Raw genomic sequence first — 14776 nt, 5'->3', positions numbered from 1 at the left:
ATTGTTACGTCACTCATAAACATGGCGGACGAGTGTGTGCATGGAGTCCGCTACTCACCACTCCTCGTCGTTTAACAAAACCTTATTTCCTCCATGAAGACGACGTATTCCTGGGCAGGTGCGTGATTACAAGGGAAGTAACACTTCTGGACAAAGTAAATATTTACAAATAGTTTTTTCAATCACGTATCATGACCGCAAATACCACACAACTCCAGCAGTGTTGTCATACGAGTTTCCCAGTTTAGTGTATTTTACTCCTCATTTCCTTCATCATTCAAAGGTTATTTAATGATTATAAAGAGTTATTTAATTATCATCTATACCTTTAGTTCCATTCTACACGGTTTAAGTCTCGTATAATTACATTTTCATTCAGTTTGCACTGTCAGCTCGAGCTACTAAAGGTTTTCTTGACGTTTCCAATGATTACGCGGTAAACATGTCTTCTATTGTCTTCTTCATAATTGTTTTGCCTTTTTAAAAATATATTGTCTGTTATCATTTGTCTTTCTCATTCCAAACGGCAGCTTTCCAACTTTTTGTAAATTATTTAATGTTATTTTTATAGGTGAATTCTGTGATGTTTCTTTGTCACAACTATTGAGATATAATATGTATTATTAATGTTGCACTTGTCATTGCACATTCTGAATAGTTCCAAGTTTGATTTACAAAATCTGACATTGGCATGTGATTTATAGGTATAAAATGTAAACATATCTGAAGAAGTCATTTTATTACATAAACCTGAGTGGTGTCTTTTTCTGAGCCTGCCACTACTTATTAGACACTCTGGATGTATTTTATTGATTTTAGTATTGCAATGTTATGCAGTGAAGGGATATAGTCATATAGTCTGAATGTTGATATTAGGGTGCAGCTGAACTGCATTTGAATAGAGCATTTCAGCGCTTTTGCTATTTTCCTCTCTTTCAATAATTTATGTAGAAGTAGTTGACATTGTTGAGTCAGTTGGGTTGACATGGAGGTTGTTCGATGTAACAGCTGTTGTCCTCTTTAGGTTATATTATCAGAATTGACTTTTTGTCTGTTTCAGGTCAAAATGTTTCGCCGGTCAAGATTTAGTGCCCGTCCTAATGTGGGCACCGGGGGCCGAGGGGCAGCAGCAACCGCAACACCTCAGGAAGCAGCGCCAGCCAATCGGGAGGCCAGTGAACCCCCCGCGGACACCAGTGAGAGCAGCACCGCTCCGAATGCAGAGATAGAAGTAAAGTCAGATGTGACGTCAGAAAAACCTGCAGCTCCAGAGTAAGTGAAATGACCGACAAATTCCAGAAGAAGGTACATGTACTGTTTTTTGGAAAGTTTTATGAAAATTACTTTCTTTTTTCATTGTTCAGAGATGGCAATGATCAGAATGGGGAAGGAACCAGCTCTTCAGCAGCAGTCCAGCGAAGGAAGCGGTTTTCTGTTAAACCCAGAGTAGCTCCTGGTCGTCCACCCACCCTCCCACGGACACCAAAGTCCCCCATTAAATCAGTTTCTGAAACTCCTGTCGAATCGTCTGGTACTGGTGTTGAAACGTCACCACAAGCTGTTTCCACCAGAAGTGGAAATGCGGCTGCCACTCAAGGATTACTGTCCCCAAGGCGAAGGAGATCCTCAGAAGGCAGCAAGTCGCCAAGAGTCCAGCCTAAGCCCGCCGTCGTTTTGGACGACAGCTCAGAGCCTTCAGTCGTCCCTCCAGCTGAAGACTTGCCAGACCAAACCCATCTGCCATCTGCCAGTAGCAGCCAGTCGGAAAAGACGTCTGACTGTCAAGCTAAAGAAGGTCCACCCGTCAGGCACCCAGAAAAAGTACCACCTTCTCTACCCGACAGGGAAACGAATGAGATATCGGAAAAAGCCAAAAGTCTGGTAACATCAAAAACCGCTCTCTCACTGACGGCCTCGTCGTCTCTGAGTCGACTCCTGAATGGCCCGTCGGACCTGCAGAGGCTCATAAAGGCGCAGAAGCTGAGAGAGCTGCTCAGACAGGAGAGATGCAAAGAAAAGGTGAGCTCGGATGTGTCAGTTTATGAGTTCAGTGGTTAGACTTGTTTGCTGTTAACATTTATGATAAAGGGTTTGTGCTTTGCTTATGTATGCAATATGGTTCAGGATTCAGACCTGATGACTGCATTTGTCGTAGAGTCAGGAAATATTTCAGTTGTTAAAATGCTGCTTAAATATCGATATAGGACCTTCATCTCTTTCCTGGATTGGAACATCTGCTTCTTGACCGGATGTCAAACAGTTAATTTATCCATCCTAACTTTCATTTGAACATTTCTTGCTCCTACATGTTTTATTACTCTTCTTTTCTCTCAACATACTTACTGTGGCAGCTCGATCTCCCAATATGCATTTGGAAGAGTTTTACAAAAATCTGTTGCGATGTGCTTGGCATGCTCACCGAGAAGTGAAAAAGCTGGTGGCCAGAGTTCTTTTGTGTGAAGATGACATCTCGAGGGTCTTCTGGTTATCGTGTCCATAAATTATGTTGAATTGGAGTAATGGTGTATTTCTGTCTGACCCATCTCATCATGGACAGAGGACAGAAACTCGAAGGCCTTGAAATATGCTGCTGAACACATGATATCGTACAATTACGCTAACAAATAATGATAGTCTGATTCTGATCTAGCCCTAAATGTGAATATGTTTAACAGAAGTTAGCCTATCTTGTCTTTTTCAAGATGCCAGTTGGTGTGAAGCAGATTTGATGGGTAGATTTATTCAGTAATGGAATTTAGTTTCTGTCAATTAATTTATCTGGCGTCGTTTATTGTTGCAGACCCTAAAGAAAGCTAAAGCACGTTCAAAGGAATATTCTTTAGATCCTGCCAAGATGACGATGAGGGACCTCATTCATTATCTCCCTACGTCTAACCCCATGTCGTAAGTATCTCTAAGTTTTTTCAGTTAGCATGAGTCACATTGAATTCTTCATTCATCCACAAATGGTTTTGAACACGACCTATTTCATTTTTTTTTTAAAATATGTTAAGACTTTTGCCTTCTCATTGTAGGTGTAGTTTAGAAGATTCAGTCCAAGAAAATGAGACTTTGGTCCCACCCTCTCCACTGAGAGAAGCGTAAGTTGATCACGCATAATTGAACAGCGTTATAGTTTACAGCTATTCTGTGATCCTCTGGAGCTTCAGTGACTTGATTATTGTTGTGAAATCACAGTGTGATGTGTGCGTTTTTTTCTTACATCCTCTGTTTTATGTTTGCACTGTAATGCCTGAAGGTCTCCAGAGCCAGCACAAGAACCCATAGCCCCTTCGAACAACACAACAAATCCCAGAGAGGAGGAAGAGGAGGGCGAGGATGATCAGGAAGAAGCTCTGATGGTTCCTCAGGTCAAAGTAGCAGAAGATGGCTCACTGATTATTGATGAAGAGAGGTGGGAAGTGTTTTGTTCTCACCTGTGGCGTGTTGGAGATCATCATCTTATTTGCCGTCTTGATAATGTGCTTTAACCCGATGCATCAGTTTAACAGTGGAAGTCCAGCGAGCAAAGGGACCAAACCCGGCACAGGACCGAGACCCCATTTTTGAGCGAGGCTCCACAACAACTTACTCCAGTTTCAGGAAAGGGAGCTATACCAAACCTTGGTCCGCTGAAGGTAGACTTGATCGAGTAGAACACTAACTGCACACATGGTTTTTTTTCTGCTTATTTGCCCTTTTCATGTGTTTTTTTTCTTTTTTTTTTCCTTCAGAGACGGACATGTTCTTCCTGGCTGTGAGCATGGTGGGGACGGACTTTTCCATGATTGGTCAGTTGTTTCCACACCGGGCTCGATCAGAGATAAAGGTCAGGACTGACATGTGCTTATTTAAAGAACACTTACAGAGCATCTTGTATGAGCCGAGTTAATGTAATGCTGTCTTTCAGAACAAATTTAAAAAGGAAGAGAAGTTGAATTCCTGGAGGATCGACAAAGCTTTCAGTGAGTCTCCTGTTAATGTCACGACAGCAGTTTATCTGTGACCCCTGAGTGTGTTTTCAAGCTGTATTTCTCTCTTTGTCTTTGTAGAAGAGAGACGCAAACTGGACATTGAATACTTTTCTAAACTTCTTGAGAAAGTTATGGAAGTTAACAGGAATCGAAAGAAACTGAAGTCACTCGCTCAGAAAAATGCCCCCAAGCAGCGAAAAGCACCTGGTAACGGGCTCTACAGGCAATTTTTCTGTTGTTTCATCCTCGGTAACATTTTCTCAGTCCAAAAGTCTTGGTGCTGTTTGTCTGCCTGCAGCCAAAAAGCGAGCAAGAACACTGAGTAATGTGGAGGAAGTCGACGAGGAAGACGAGGATGAAGTTCCAGACGTGGAGGAGGAAGGAGAAAAAGAGAACGAAGACCTCTGCAACGAGGGAGGGGCTCCTGCCGCTGAGCCCAAGAGGAAGAACAAGAGAAAGAAGAGAGCGGACGCATCAACTGAGGATCGGCAGGAGAGCGGTAATGATATATCTGGGGATTTAATGAAGATTGTTTGTGGTATTGTGAAAAATACAGGCCCACTGGTATAACACAGTTTGACGATAAAGTTCGTTTATGAAAAAACAAAAGAAAAACACACAACTTTGGAAAAGGATGAATAAGAGCAAAGAGAGAAATTAAAAATATAAAAATGGAAAACTGTTTATCTACAAGTTACAGCCATAACCAAAAACCACCGAGCAACTATTGACTCAACCTTTTTGACAGAATATAAAATTCACAGCTCGCAAATCTACTCTGCACTTCGATATGTGTATAATGCCAAGATGGGTCGACTAGTTCTAATAATCGGCTATTGACTGGACTAGTAATTTAATGAGCATGATTTTTGTTCAACTTAAAAATCAGGTAATTAATTAAAAAGCAAAACACTCAAGTAATATTGTGGTGATATATGTTTATGGTTTACATGTTTGCTTTTCACAGAGATCAAGCAGGAGCCAACACAGTCCAGCACTCTGCAGCAGCCAGTATTGGCTTCACTTCAGGGCTTGAATAAATACCTGGCATGATGTCAAGTAGTGTCACAGCTAATGCCACTTAGTTCACTGTGTTAATACCATGTTCTGTCGTTGTATGTTAAGTTTTGCACTTTTGTTCTAAAAATAAAGTTAATTTTTGTGCTGTACTGATTAGTTTTCAGCTTTATTTTAGGGCCGCCAGCAGTAATTGCGATTAGATTAATGCAATCCATAAAATGTTAAACAAATTTAATCGCAAGCCTTTTTGTCCCTTCTACTCACCCGTAGTCAGCTCCTCTGCCTGTAGTGCTTTTTTTTTTGATGCAGCTGTCTGCAATAAACTGATCATGGTAAACGCATGTTTAACTTTAAAAAAAAACAAACAAAAAACATCAAGATGGTTCAGTTGACAAGTCAGAGTTTAAGTTTTGTAAGAAACGAGTTTAACTGCTACCGCAGTACGTCCACTCTACGTCCACTACGCTAAACACCCATTCAGGGGCATTCAGGTAACCCTAGGAAAACACAGAACATCATCCAGCCTTAAACATATTTAAAATAAAAAAAGAGATGTTCCAAATATAAACCGTCATCCTCAACGGAGGCTGAGGAGGAAAACAAAACATCAAGAACACGAGCAAGGGAAAGAGGCAGGCGGAGGAGGAGAGGACAGAGAAGCCATCACCAGTGTATATTATCAATATTATCAGGCATTGAGAATACCTGGAAAGCAATGGAATTTCAATTATACAATTGAAAATGTGTTTGCTGTTTCTTTGGCTTTTAATTGTCGTTTTTCCCCACAAAATTTACTTGTATACTGATATTTCTATTTTCAGGCGAGGCGGGCGTGTCTGAATGTGCTGAGGCCGCACTCCCTGAAGACCACACCAATGCAGACATGTAATAAACCTTTTAATAACGTTTTTAAAATTCAATATTGTTTAAAAATTGTCATTGACTTTTCATATTTTCTTTGAAATCTTCAGTTCTCAGGATACAGTTACAGATAAAAATCTGGTTATCAAGCCGGCTAAGCTCTCTCGAGCAAGAGCTCCAAAACCAACCCTGCCTCTGGGCCGTAAGTGGGGCAAAAAGACGGCCCCTCCCACCAAACCCAGAGAGGCTGCGTCAGATGAAGAGGACGAGAACGTCGACGGCAGCACCCATGAGGAGCAGGTGACTTCCTGTTCAGATCACAGCTTTTTAGTGCTTTTTACATATTACAACTTCATCTTGTAATACAATTAAACCAATACTTCAGGTAAATAAAGATGCTTCAGCTTCAAGTGAAGCCAGCAAGAGGAACGCAGCAGATGATGACATGTCAGACGAAGAAGAAGATCTGACCGTTAAACCTCCAAAACCTACAAGGTGAATGATTTCATGTCTCATGACCTTTCATGACCCAAAGAAGCTTCTTCAGTTTCCAGAGCTCTTTCTGTTCTTCGTGTTTAATATAATTGTTCTTTTCAGATATGGCAGAGTGCCCAAACCCACCAAGCCCCTGACTTACTCCGACAAAGACGACAGCAACTCCTGTGCGTCCGAAACCTCGGCGCCGGCTGCCAAGCCTAAAGCCAAATGCACGGCCAAGAGGGGGAGGACATCGAAGCAGCAGTCGTCCCCGAAGTCTAAAAAACCCAAGCTGGTCACGCTCCGGGCCTCTCAGTCAGACTTAAGCGATGAGGAGAACGACGGACAGTGGGGCGGCGAAGAGCTGGAGGTGCAGCAGCTGCCGTTCAGCTCCAGCCTGGACAACAGCGCCTCCGAAATTGTGCCCACAGGCCTCCACACCCTGCAGTCTGAGATCTCAGAAGTGGATGATTCCATGGTGGAGGTAGGAGAAAGAGTTTCCCCATACAGATATGCTGTACCCGCCTCTCATTTCATTTCATTGTTGTTATTTTTTCTTTTCTTTTCACATTTTGTGTTTTGCTTTTGTTTTATTTTGTGTTTCACTTTTCGAACCCTCCACTCCCAACACCCTCGTTTCCACACACGCACAGCTTGATATCTTGGCCAGTATGCCCGATGTGTTGGGCATGTCAGACGAAGCGCTGTGTCCTGATTCATCCTGTGGTCAGGCACAGCATGGGACAGACACAGCTGAACCATGTGAACATCAATTGGACCTGCTGGTTGTAAGTTGCTTCTGCCTCATGTGTAGCGCCAGGAAAATTCAAGCCTTAAGCCCAGTTAGTTACCAAGTAATTTTAAAGATATTGATGAAGTGAATATGCTGCTGGGTCGTATGATAAATCAACAGCTTAAGAATTCAGGTTTCAGGGTCTCTGTATGCATTTCATGGTTGGGTGACTCAGCTTTGTTGTATAGAAGTTAAAATAATTTACTGGACAAACGTTTTAATTTTTTATAATATATCAGATAATAATCCTGGAATTTCCAGAAAAATTATCAAAATGTGAAAGATTTGTGGTATTTTGTTACCAGCTAGATATAATGTCACAGATGAACCAAAGAAAATGGCTTTAGGTATTGATGCAAACCAAATTTTGATATTCAAAATAACATTGTGCTTGATAAAGTTCCTGTAACCATTCAGTGCAAACAACTCAGATACATCGAAATTTAGACAGGTGCTTACTTGCTGCCACTAAAATTTGTGTTTTCTTTATCATCCCAGCTCTACACAAATTCACATTTACTGAGTGAAGCTTGTCCGTTAAATTTTTTGGAAGTCGCTAATGCTTGTGTTTACCTTTCAGGACGTTATAGATTTCCTTTCCACAGAACACACAGAAGATAATTTAAATTGTAAGTATTGGTAAATGAACTGCATATACACTTTTAGACCACTTTAAAATAAACCGTTTCCTAACTTCTTTTTCTTTCCAGTGTCTGAGGAACAAAGTTACAATGAGGCTGCACAGACCCTGTTGGCCATTGGCAATGTGGCTCACATCACTCAGGCAGCACCGAGTCAAGACGCCATCGGAGATTACAAAGAAGGTGAAACACTGCCGTCCAATTTCTTGACCCAAAATACTGTTGCATTTCTAGTTCTGCAGTTTTAAAGTGTCCTCTTGTATTTAAATGCAGGTACATCAGAAGACAATAACGAGCCCACCAGCATAGAGGACCAGATTCCCCCAAGGCCTGCTGCAGAAGAGGAAAGTGCGCCTTCTGTATTTGCACAGTTTAGACAGGATGTTACGAAAACATCAGAAACTGCGACCACAGTGGAAGTAGAAGTCACTGAAGCTCACGCTGTTAGTGGCGACGTGGCTGTTACCAGTACAAGTGGTCAGGAGAGAACCGAGCAGCAGACCGTTGTTGAACTGGAACCTGAATTGCTTTCAATCCCAGAGAGCTCAAATAATAATCATCCACTACAAACAAACAAAGGTCGCTTTTCCAATAAGAAACCTAAACCTAATCTTACCCAGACGTCAAGGACTGCTCAATCAAAGTCTCAACCAGAATCATCAAGTGGTGAAGCGAGCCATGCTGGAGCACCTTGTCAAGGCAACGCAGCAACAACGGCTGCAGTAGAAATAGCTCCAGAGACTCAAGACTCTGCTCCAACAACGTTAAAAGCCAATGTAATAGATGAACCGTCTCACCAGGAGATGATTGTTGGCCAGGTGGAGACAGGTGCAGTAGCATCAGAAGTCCAGAGTCACCTTTCTGCTGAATTCCAGGTTGAACCAAGCAGGCTGACTACAGTGGATACCAACGTAACATCTGATTCTAGAGATGAAAAACTTGCCTCTGTAGAAACATCTGAGACTTCTTTGAAAGATCCACCAACCTGCGACTCAGCAGTCACGGAAGTCACCCAAGAGGCAGTCATAGATTTAACCGCTGACACGTCCACCGATAATGTTCCACCTGCAGAAGATTCACCAGTCCGTAAGGACGAAGAAAGTGAAGTTCAAACCACGCGCCAGTCTAGACGTGGTCGATTGCCAAAAATCAAACCCAATCTACAACAGACGTCAAGAACTGCAAGGTCTAAAGATGAAACTCCTAAACCTGTAGAAACAAGGTCAGCTTCTGAGTTCATCAACGAAAACCCGACATCTTGTTCTCAAACATCTGAGGCTGTCCCCGAAACTGAAGCTCGACAAAAAACAGATGTACATTCATCCCCAAAACAAGAAGACCGCAAGTCTTCTGTTGTGGCTGCCACACCCGTGGAAGAAGTACGACCCACTCAAGAAGAGTGTAATGCTGCACCTACTTGTCAAACGAGGCGAAGCCGATTCCAAAAAGTCAAACCAAACATACCGCAGATGGCAAGAACTGAAAGATCCAAACCTCAAACCAGAGAAGACTTAAATGTAGGCCCAGGTTCTGATGTGGAACCTCAACCAACATGCGTTCTCGCACCAGAACAGTTGAATCAGACCACTGATCCTGCTTCAACTGTTGATCCCCGGTTGAATTTAGATAGTACTCCGAAGGAACTCACTCCAGATGAAGACAAACATGCATGTCCTGAACCTCCAAATCAGACAGACTTGAGTTCCTCAACCATTGAGGAGAGGACGTCAGAAAGCAAGAACCTTTCTGAATCCCAGTTTAGTGCTGCTATTGAGCAGAACATCAGAGAACCAGAGTCTACCCCCAAGATCAGTGATGAAATCCTGCCTGCTGAGGTTAAACCGGCTGAGATTAGCTGTGAGGATATGTTGACAACTGACTCATCGGTCACAGAATCCCAGGTTACACAACAATCAAATGCAAATTCAACCTCGGCGCAGTTTCAGACAGGCCAGGATGAGGATTCTGCTGAGGTTGCTACATGTGTTCAAGAGTCACCAGCCAGTCAGGAAGACAGTCAGGTTGCATCAACCTCTCAGGTGAGGAGGGGTAGATCACAAAAAGTCAGACCCAAACCGATTCTACCTTCGATACCACGCACTGCTAGGTCTGAACGACAAACTACCAGTGAGTCTGTGGAGAAGGAGTCAAGTCCAAGCCCCAAAGTGGAGGTGGAACCAAAGCAACCACATAAAGAAGCAAGAAGTGAAAGTACTCCTCCTGCTTCAACTTTAAGTTCGTCATGTGATTTGATTTCTCCTGCTGTTACCACCGATGAGCTGGCGACAAAAGAAAACAACAATTCATGCACCGAACAAGGAACAACACAAAATGTATCTCAAAGAAGACGATTTTCCAGAGTCAAACACAAGCCCAACCTGGGTTCATCCGCTCCAACTGCACAGACAAAACCACAGTCACCCGATATCAGTCAGCCCGCTGATCACAGCCTGAAAGACACGTCCTCAAGTGGGACAACAGAGCAATCACTTGGTGGTGGTACAAATGCACAAGGAGATTTGGAACTTGTAGAAAAAAGTGATGAGCACTTGCCACCAGCACACAGTTCATCAAAGGAAGCGCCCACCTCGGTGAAGTTTGGTGGAGAGGATTGTAACCTGGGCAGGCCAGACGCAGCTGCGGAGACAAATATTCAACAGATCATTGATCCAGCTGCAGATTCTTCAAAAGAGGGCTCCACGGAATCAGTCGTAGTGTCCACTGATACCTCTTCACAGTGTTTGGAAGGAAATTCATCTGTTAAAAGGTAAATTATGAATTTTCTGTCATGTCATGGATCTCAGAGTATAAATTCCAATGTTTTAACAGTATTTGCTGTTGTATGGCTTCAGAAATTGAAAAGTCTCTGGTGGGTTTTCCTTCTTTTAAAGTACGGATGATGTGAAGTCAGAGTTGACAGACTCTCCTCAGACATCCAAAAAAGCTCCTCAGCCTCACAGAGGCAGGCTCATCAAACCCAAACCCACCTTGGGTTCCCGGACTCGTCGTGTCCAGCCGCAGGAAGCAAAGGACAGCGCTCCAGCAGAACCAGGTTTCACTGAACGAAAGCTGCTTCGCTTTGAACACATCTGAGCACATTATTGCCATGTGAATCATCATCATTTTTCACAGAGTCTGGCAGCTGCTTACCGGATGTAGATGCTTCTGCTGATCAGAAACTTGTGGCTGAACTCCGACCGGACACTCAAGAACCAGGAGAGGGAGTTACTGATGAGCTACAACACCCAGACCCCCCTCAAGGGGATATCGCACCTTCCACTGGCTTATTGGCAAAATCTGATCAATCTCCTCAAGGCGTGGCAGAAACATCGCCCAGACAGGTAAGAGAAACACCAAAAACCAAAAATATTCCACTTTTGACCTAATATTCAGCTAAAATGTGAAGATACAGAGCAGTCATCAGTTGTGTGAGACTGCATATAACAATTTTTTAAGATAGAGAATTTTGATCCTAGTTTGGACAGGATGAAGTTTATATAGCCAACTTCAGCTGATCAAGGAGGACACTCATGAAATAGTATATCAGTGTATTTTATTTATTTATTATTTTTTTTAAAGATTCTTATGCCATTAGGGTTCGGATTTTGATTTTGAACATTTGGCATTTCATTCTCCATACAAGGTGTTTAAATTCAACTTAGAAAAGCAGATGCCTCAGATTAAGCCACTTAAGGTTTAATTTGGCTTTTCATTTCCTTAATTATATTCTTCACACAAGTAGGATGTGGTATTTATGTTGGGTCCTTCTATCAAGCCGCCACCAGGGGTCAGTCTATCTCTTTTGGGAAGCACCTGCCACCTTAAACATATGTTTTATTTTAGATACAAAGTTTTTCAGACAATTTTATATTTAGGCTTTTTAGTGTCTGACATTAACATATCTGGTTCATAACTAAGTTTTAATGAAAATCACCTGTGAATTTGCATCAATTGTGTTTATTTATTTCTTTTTTTACATTTTCTGTTTCTTAAACCCCAGATTGAATCATCAAGTTCAGAAGGGTTCCAGACTCATCCGTTACTTCAAGACAGTGAGTATGATCAATCTAATTGACCTCATTCACACGGTTTGATTCCATACATAAGTTTTCCCTTGTTTTTTCTTCCTCTCTCTCTTGCCTTCAGTGCTGCCGGACAGCGTGCCTTCAGATCCCGACGAGCCGTTTTTCATCTTGTCTCTGACCGCGGTCCCGGTGTCCTCGTCGGGGGAGGTAGCGCCCAGTGCAGCAGAGCCCCCGCCTTTTCTCACTGCAACACCTCCATCGGTACAACAACCAAGGTGAGTGAATATCTGCGTTTTAATGCCTGATCTTCCAGGCGGGGGGTCTCTTTTGTTCGGTGTCTGATTCACCAAACTTCTGCGCGCCTCCACAGCGTTTCTGGAGAGAGTTTGGTCCCAGCAGGAGAGCAGCCCGTGTTTAATGTCGTCGTATCCACAGAGGAGAGTGCCGACACGGGCCTCCCCCGTGGAAAAGACAAAGGGACCGATGCTGCAGCCGCTAACGTGAGTGAAGGATCAAGTGTACTCAGATCTTGAAAAAGTCTTCAAGCACTTTTGTAGTTTTTGATGTTTAAGCTGTTAAATGTAAGAAATAGTCGATGGCGAGGGATTTAGTTTAACACAAAGAAGGAAAAAAAGCATTCTCTCTCATTCTCTCTTGTCATTTTTATATATCATAGCAACGATAAGTCACTTTTCTACTGAAAACCAAGTAATAAACAAGCCTCAGAGTCCTGACTTTGAATGTTAAGGTGCTGATAGCCAGAAATGCAGCTCAGTGTTCTTTTTTACATCATTGTAATTTTTCATGATACTCAAGAAGTGGTCTTTTTTTCTGTGGGTCTCTAAAAGTCAATCAGTTTGTTGTGTTCTCTAAATTTGTGCAGAAAACTGGAACAAATGTTGAAAAAGCACTGCAACTTGACTAAATTGAATGTATTTCATCATCACATGATTCGTTGTCTTCTAAAATGTGTGCTGCTTAAGAAACATTTCTGCTTCTAATGCGTTGTATTTATTTATTTGTCACATATTTACTTTTTCTCATACACAAGGATTTTACTGTGGAGGATCCAGAGTCTTCACAAGGTAGAATAATTACGTCCTTTTACTGCTTTTCATTTGATTATTTAATATGTTATTTGTTTCTAAATGATATTATCCATGTTAAAGGAACAGGAAGTGTTTCAGTTGAGCCCCAGAAGAGCCCACAGACTCCGAGCAGCAGTGAAGCTCCCGTGACTCCTGAGCAGCAGAAACCTGGTGGAAGAGGTATGCAGAAAACAGACACCTGCTTATTATATGCCTTTTCAGCATGTTAGTCTAACCTTTTCACCCTGCACCCCTCTCTGCCCTTAACAGCCAAGTCGCAGGTTAAACCCCGCATGACGAGGAAGAAGAAGAAACAAACCAGCGAGGCCCTCGACCCCGAGGAAGCAGAGTCGGACCCATCTCAAGCAGCTCAGGACTCAGAGCATGCTGGGACCTCTGTGGAACCGGGAGCTCTTGATCAGGGTGTCACGGAGTTGCAGAAAGAGAGGAGCTGTAAGGTCGACGCTGAAAGTGAGAGGGAGCCTGACGTCGGCTCGAGCGCGCAGACAACACGGAGGACGAGGACCAGAATGTCAGCGAGGTGAGGGAAAACTCCGATTTTTCCTTTTTTTTTATGGGAATCTTTCTATTACTTATGATTGAATATGTATTTCCTCTCTGTCTGGTTATTAGATCCAAAACCAAAGCCGCCCCTGCAAGCACTCCTCCGCCCAGCAAAGCGGCTTCGAGCGGATCGAAGGCCAAAGCTCCGTCTGCGAAGAGAAAACAATCCTGTCCAGAGTCTGCAGCCTCCACATCACATGGCGCTGCTATCGCACTGCAGCCAAAGGAAATCCATGCACCCACTATTACATCACCTCCAGAAACAAAGGAGGAGCAGACTTCTGACACGAGTTCCAGCTTCTGCCATCCTACCGCCTTGCAGTGTCCAGCCGAGGTAAGGAGGTGACAGGTGGCTTTTTGTTTTTTTACACACCTGCATCAAGTCGATCGCAATTCATCTTTTTTGCTCTTCGTTGCAGGTTTCAGACTCTCAGGAAAGTGGAAGTTTCATCAGCAGCTTCCAGGAGAGCGAGGAGCCCATTAGTGTGTCTCAGTATTTCTTAAGTGACATTTTTACAGAAGTGGAAAACGAGTAACAAGCATGGTGCAGAAGGACCGAGTCGGTGGGCCCGTGAATGGTCTTTTTAAACAGATATTTTGTGCCCTGTAAACTGTTCATGTTGTAATATTTTTTTTTTCCTCATGTTTTGTTGTATTTGCTCTCAAGGTAAGCATCGTTTCACTTTCAGAAGCACTTTCAATTTGTACAGTGATGAATTTCTTAAGATACGATAAAATAAACCTTCATTACTCCCTCAAGTATTAAATTGCAGTTTCAGCAGCATCACGCCAACAGATCGGTGAAAAACTAGTGACTGCTTTTGCTGCCTATTTCTTTTTTCATTCAAGCCTCAAATGTCTTACAATTTTACGAAAAGCTGTGAAATATAAATAGTGTTCAATAGCAGAGCATTTTGTGTTCACGATTGTCATATTTTCAGACCACAAATTTATCTCATGTACATTTGTACATTTTAATATTAACTTCTTTTTTTTTTTTTAATGCTATCTTTCCACATGTGGATGTTTTCAAACAAGCCAGGTTTTCTGTTTGGGTGATGTTCCATTGATGTGTCTTTGTACAGCAGTTCCAGCTGTGCGGCTGGTGTCAGCCTTCCTCTATAATGTATATAGTATGGATCTGATAAGCAATTCAAGAATACCTTTTACAGATGTACAGCATTCGGTTTATGTTTGTTACAGGAACTATATGTTTTATCCACTTTAAAAAAAACCTGGATTTTTTTTTCTCAGTCATTTCAGAAAGTCGTTTGTGTACTTTCATGCATTTTTTTGTCGATATGGTTCACAACCTCCTGATGTAGTGAAACTT

General features: G+C 42.5%; 1 protein-coding gene across 2 annotated transcripts; it reads left to right on the top strand.

The window, feature by feature from the left end:
* The first annotated feature begins 26 nt into the window (after nt 1-26).
* Nucleotides 27-13999, top strand: zgc:162472 (transcription factor TFIIIB component B'' homolog). 2 transcript variants are annotated; one of them, XM_030085256.1, is made up of 29 exons: nt 27-118; nt 1061-1272; nt 1365-2019; nt 2801-2904; nt 3036-3101; nt 3260-3415; nt 3505-3638; nt 3735-3829; nt 3911-3965; nt 4053-4181; nt 4273-4473; nt 5816-5879; nt 5966-6155; nt 6241-6350; nt 6453-6816; nt 6986-7120; nt 7706-7754; nt 7836-7949; nt 8040-10533; nt 10658-10818; nt 10899-11107; nt 11767-11818; nt 11913-12066; nt 12162-12291; nt 12843-12876; nt 12961-13059; nt 13150-13420; nt 13513-13777; nt 13863-13999. In XM_030085256.1, the coding sequence occupies exons 2-29, from the start codon at nt 1067-1069 to the stop codon at nt 13977-13979; spliced, it is 6813 nt and encodes a 2270-aa protein (XP_029941116.1). In that variant the 5' UTR covers nt 27-118; nt 1061-1066; the 3' UTR covers nt 13980-13999. The 2 variants fall into 2 exon arrangements, with proteins under 2 accessions (XP_029941116.1, XP_029941115.1); XM_030085255.1 differs by having other exon boundaries at nt 36-155.
* Nucleotides 14000-14776: the final 777 nt, after the last annotated feature.

Source organism: Salarias fasciatus (genome assembly GCF_902148845.1).
Source record: "Salarias fasciatus chromosome 7 unlocalized genomic scaffold, fSalaFa1.1 super_scaffold_4, whole genome shotgun sequence".
Taxonomy (NCBI): Eukaryota; Metazoa; Chordata; class Actinopteri; order Blenniiformes; family Blenniidae; genus Salarias; species Salarias fasciatus.
The sequence above is the reverse complement of the archived record's forward strand: the minus strand, read 5'-3'. Positions and strand labels throughout refer to the sequence as shown.

Coding starts and splice junctions, on each gene's coding strand:
- zgc:162472 (XM_030085256.1), top strand. CDS start 1,067: ATGTTTCGCCGGTCAAGATTTAGTGCCCGTCCTAATGTGGGCACCGGG. Junction 12,292..12,842: donor CCGATGCTGCAGCCGCTAAC/GTGAGTGAAGGA, acceptor CTCATACACAAG/GATTTTACTGTGGAGGATCC. Junction 12,877..12,960: donor GGATCCAGAGTCTTCACAAG/GTAGAATAATTA, acceptor TCCATGTTAAAG/GAACAGGAAGTGTTTCAGTT.